The sequence below is a fragment of the Adiantum capillus-veneris genome, chromosome 16, assembly GCF_014529385.1.
Source record: "Adiantum capillus-veneris isolate H3 chromosome 16, ASM1452938v2, whole genome shotgun sequence".
Lineage (NCBI taxonomy): Eukaryota > Viridiplantae > Streptophyta > Polypodiopsida > Polypodiales > Pteridaceae > Adiantum > Adiantum capillus-veneris.
In genome coordinates this window covers 29,234,170-29,239,460 of record NC_140946.1, presented here as the reverse complement: position 1 = coordinate 29,239,460, position 5,291 = coordinate 29,234,170, and the positions used below count along the sequence as shown (strand labels likewise).

Genomic DNA, 5,291 nt, shown 5'->3' with positions numbered 1-5,291 from the left:
GGAGAGAAAGAGAGGTGTTCATTTGTTGCAGCATGGTGTGTGTGTGTGCGCGCGCGCGCGTGTGTGAGAGAGAGGGAGAGAGAGAGAGATAGAGAGAGAGAGAGTTTTGAAACGTAAGGCACGAGCAAAACTTGAGTATGATTTTGAAAGGACCGAAGCCATCTCTGAAGGGAAAATTAGGAAGGGAGCCTATGGTCGCTGCTAGATTGCAGGTTGCAGAGATGGTAGGGAAGACTTATGAGGATAACGGTGATGATGACTGAATTGTGTTGATTTTTCAGGTCTATCTTAGTGCTCGACATCTTCCCTTTGCAAGCTTCATTGAACAAAGTTTATGAGCACAACTTAAGAAGAAAGCAAGATGCAAAACTGAGAAGAATAGTGTGAATGCTAAAATGCATATTTAGCGACGTTACATTATCAACGAGTAGGAAACAACTCATTCTCAAATGACATTTTGGATGACTTTGATAGAGATTTAAAATTCTGTGAACCATGAAACAAATACACTGCGATTAATTAATCCATAAAGATGCATGCACGTGTGGTTTTCTTGCAATATGTACTACTTTATACAGCTTTAAAAAATCTTGAGTTGTGAGCGTTGCCAGGTGTCACTAATGTACGTGCACATCCGAGAGAGAGAGAGAGAGAGAGAGAGAGAGAGAGAGAGAGAGAGAGAGAGAGAGAGAGAGAGAGAGAGAGAGAGAGAGAGAGAGAGAGAGAGAGAGAGAGAGAGAGAGAGAGAGAGAGAGAGAGAGAGAGAGAGAGAGAGAGAGAGAGAGAGAGAGAGAGATGTTAGTCATTTGTTGCAGCATGGGGGGTGTGTGTGTGTGTGTGTGTGTAAGGTAGTGACCTAGTAAGGTAGTGCTATATGAAAATACGAGTAGTGGTGGGAGATAGTTGATATAGCGAAGTGTGCCAAATAACTATAGACATGGACTACAATCATTTGAGGTATGGAACAATATTATGTTTTCGGTTCTTCTCGCATTGGCATTGATATAATTTATTGCTCCACACTAAAAGTCCTTGTACAGAGACGATTTATAATTTCATTTTCGACCTCCACATGGGCCAGGAAACCAATATTACATGATAACATTTTCAACCTTCACAAGTGACACAAACCAATAATACTTGAGAACCTTTCACTGACACGAAAATGACACTCTTGAGGAAAAAATAGAAATTAAGTCTCTTGCAGAGAATCGACATTGGGTGACGTTCATTGTACAAAGAGCACTGACACCCATAGGGAGTCGTCTTTGTAGTCAACCTATACTAGAGACATATTTGCTACTCTCTCTCTCTCTCTCTCTCTCTCTCTCTCTCTCTCCGAAGTCTTTGTAGGAAAATGAACACCAATCACAACAAGCTTAAGAGTCCACCTATACTACTAGAGACATATCTACTCTCTCTCTCTCTCTCTCTCTCTCTCTCACACACACACACACACACACACACACACACACACACACACACACACACACACACACACACACACACACACACACACACACACACACACACACACACACACACACACACACACACACACACACACACACACACACAAAGGCATTGGAAAATGAGTTTCTTATGTCGCAGGGACACTCCCAAGAGACCTCAAAGACTGAGGAAACCTCTCTCTATCTCTCTCATAATGCTACAATGATACTACTTATTTGCACTATCATTAGGCAACATGATATGCCAAATGATTCATACAAGGAAGGGATAATGACAAAATTAGATTGTAGCATTTCTAAAAGGCTTGACCTTCCAAATTAGGAAACAGACATGCATATTACGTGGCAACAGACATGCATATTATGTGGGATGCTTATGATGGTCAGTGGAGACCATCCTGCCCAATGCAAAATAGGACTCTTCAAGGACGGTGGCAAGGAGGGTTGTCAAAGAGACAAGCCCAAAGCAACTCTTGATGCTAGTAATTCAATGTATAGAGGGTGATATGTTTATGATGACAATAGACGACAAGCAAGATATCCACCAACAAAACGCTCCATTTTGGAAATGTCCAATGTAGTAACTCAGGCCAGAAGAGCAACCTCTCAAACTCAAAGAGAGACTAATCTTGCACATGCAGGACTATCTGGAGAGTCAGTGTTATGGAAGTTCTTGGACTTATATGGCTTTGACTTGTCACGTGACTTGGTGTATGATACAATGCATGTTCTTCCATTGAATTTGGTCAGTAAGTATACATCAAATATCATGCGAGGATTGCAAAATGAATCATAAAAGAAGGTGGATGAATGTTGCAAGCTTGTATACAAGCTTGCACCACCATCAATTCGCAATGGCAGGTGGCCACACACTCCTAGCAAGTACTTTAAAGGTTTTAAGGCAGAGGAAAATCAAAAATTTGTTCAGTGGTGTCTGCCATATGTATTGAGTGTCATCAACGAGGTATCAAGACCCATGTATGAGCTTGGTCTTCTCCTAATAGACATTGCCCACACATTTTACAATTTTAGTCGTGAAAAGGGCTGGACCAAGGAGAGTATCAAGATAATGCGATCATTGTTCTCATCTTGGCGAGTAAGGAGCGAGGAATTCTTTGGTCCAAACTCTTCACCATTGGAGCATGTTGCTGGGAATGGGGAATTGCTTGATGACATTATCAGGCATGGATCTCATGATGTATATTGGTGTTACATTTTTGAAATGATGGTCTCCATATACATGGGAGTAAAGACAAATAAAAATAATAATGAGATAACTGATGTCCACTTTTACGAGCGCATTTTGTTTACATGGGTTACTCTCATGCTTCAAGAGGAGAAGGATCGGTTCCTGCCGCACGAGAGGAATTTGTCATTCTTACATCAAAGGTTGATACTCCCATATGATTTCACTCTACTGCATCCTATGAGTCCACAATGCTCTATCTTCCATGCAAAAGGGCTCTTGGAACTCTCATCTCTAACAAGAGCCAGGGAGCTATGGCAGAAGATTTTGGCAGATTATGAACCGGCTTACTGCCACAACATGATTAGAGCCAAAGGGATTGGTATAACCAAGAAGAAACGCACAAAGAGATGCCTTTCAGATGAGGAGAAAAGGTACTTTCAACAACTGTGGGCGATGACAGTTAGTGAAGGTGATAATACTCTTGTCACAACCTACCAAAAGATACTTTACTAGGGTGAGGCTTTTAAAGTTGGTGATCATGTGACTGTAAAGCAGGACAATGGTGATATTGATGCTCTTCTTGTAGGGCATTGGAAGGCCAAAATAAAAACATTGTTCTCTGTCGAGCACAATGGTCAATATTATTTGTATTTTGGGGCAGAGTATTATAGACAATGCATATCCTCACACAATGGGGTTGACGAACTAATAGTTCATCATGCAACTGGAATGAGCATTGTACAACAACAAACTATGCCGTACACTTGGGATTGTGTAAGACCAATCTCATCTTTGATGCATAAGTTCATACCTCTTCCGTTGACAGGTAACAGGCTAGTAGCATATGAGGTGAAGGATTTGATTCAAAGAAAGCGGCTTACAACTCTCGGAGAGGTCGGACATGCACCCCCTTGGTTAGAGGCTGGTGATATCGTTCTAGCAACCAAAAGTGATGGTGAAGATGATCTTGTACACGCAGTTGTTAGAGAGATTGACCACCAGGGCAAAAAATGCAAATTAGCTTGGCTAGTACATGATAGTCTTGATCATTGTACATGGAGGATACAAAGCCTGCAGTATGAAGAGAGAGATTGGAACTCATGCAAAGTAGTGATACATGACTTTATTGTAGTTAGTAGGAGGTGCATGTCTTCAAGAAGTGGTGCACAATTAAATTTGCCAGTAGTTTGGAGATGCACAAGTGCTTAGCCTTTGATGTATCAAACATTAAAATACTTTAATTGATTGAAAAAAATATTTTGCTGTGGTTTTTAAGTTTTGTTTACACTTTATATGATTTAAGGTATAACTTGTGACATTGTAGCTATTACATGGCTTCTCCATCTGAAACAATGTCTCTCAAAGAGACAATAGCAATGCTAGAGAAAAGGGTAAAAGAGCTAGAATCAAGTGGTGGAGAGTCCTCTAAGGCTGATCATAAGAATAGTAAGGCAGTTGGAAGATTGTCTCAACGGCAAAGCAAGGCTATACAAGTTGCAAAGGAAGACAGAATTGAAAAACCAGTTCCGACATATGAGCAACTCTTTCGTTTCCCACTCAAGAAAAGTGATAGAGATCCATCACTCTTGTATGGAAAAGAGTTCCTTGCAAAGTATTACGCTGACAGTGTACATGAAATCCATTGCTCCAATCTAAGAACTGTTAGAGGTTGGATGAAAGCATTTGATTCCAAGCTTTGTGACCTACGGCACAATCTAGAGGGGAAGGATGAACTTATGAGCTTCATTCAAGAGCACCATGGTGAAATTGAGGAAGTGACGTTCCGTGGTGCAGAGTACCATTGGAAAGTGGAGGACATCTACACATTTTGCTTGCGTCACAGGCAAGCAAAGCGAAAGAATGAAAAGAAAAAATCAACACTGGTCAATACCACAAATTTAATATCTATAAGCCACATTATCATTATTTTTTCATTGCTTTTAGCTATCATAATAAGATTGATTATGTGAAGTTGTGCACTGTAGGGAATTGACTTAGTGAATGCAAAGGCGGAAGACAAAGAAAAACAACTTGGGGGAGTTTCTACATTCTTTATTTTTTTTGTTTATTTTTAATTAAAGTTATTTAGAAATGTTATACATGAATTGTAGATCGAGGAAAATCATTTACAACCTATCAATGAGGAAGTGTATCATCTTTGAGAAAGACTAGAATTATTCAGAGGCAATTATCATTGGCATGCAAGTTGAAGCCTTTCTAGATGTATGTCTTCTCAACTTATACTATGTCGAATTATTTTGTACACTTTCTTTAATCTAGTTATTTACTATTAGGATGTAGAAGAAGAGGATGAGGATTTAGCTTCAAATGGTTTTTTCTTGGCTCTTATTGAAGATGTCACAAAGGTATGTCTATGTTATTGTCCTTTAAAATAATTAAACTAGCTATGTATTTAATGTGTTTTATTTTGAGAACATGCAAAGGTTGATCTCATTAAAGAACAAATGGATTTTGAGAGCTCTCATGAGGAAAATCAAGTGGATGTGAGCTCTAGAAAGAGCAAGAGTGCACCTAAGGTTTACTCACATCTTTTAACTTTATATGCTTCATATCCTTGTATGCTTTGAGCTTTAACTTAACTTTTTTGATGCAGTGGAATCAAAAGATGA

At 39.5% G+C, this 5,291-nt stretch overlaps 1 protein-coding gene and 1 pseudogene across 1 annotated transcript; both read left to right on the top strand.

Annotated features, from left to right (window-relative positions):
* Positions 1 to 2,040: 2,040 nt before the first annotated feature.
* Positions 2,041 to 3,580, top strand: LOC147438780 (uncharacterized; annotated as a pseudogene).
* A 412-nt stretch (positions 3,581 to 3,992) lies between these two features.
* LOC147438779 (uncharacterized) lies at positions 3,993 to 4,631 on the top strand. Its single transcript, XM_086483929.1, has one exon. The coding sequence runs from the start codon at positions 3,993 to 3,995 to the stop codon at positions 4,629 to 4,631; it is 639 nt and encodes a 212-aa protein (XP_086340055.1).
* Positions 4,632 to 5,291: the final 660 nt, after the last annotated feature.

What these genes read in the sequence shown, in the direction of transcription:
- LOC147438779 (XM_086483929.1), top strand. Translation starts at nt 3,993, where the DNA reads ATGGCTTCTCCATCTGAAACAATGTCTCTCAAAGAGACAATAGCAATG.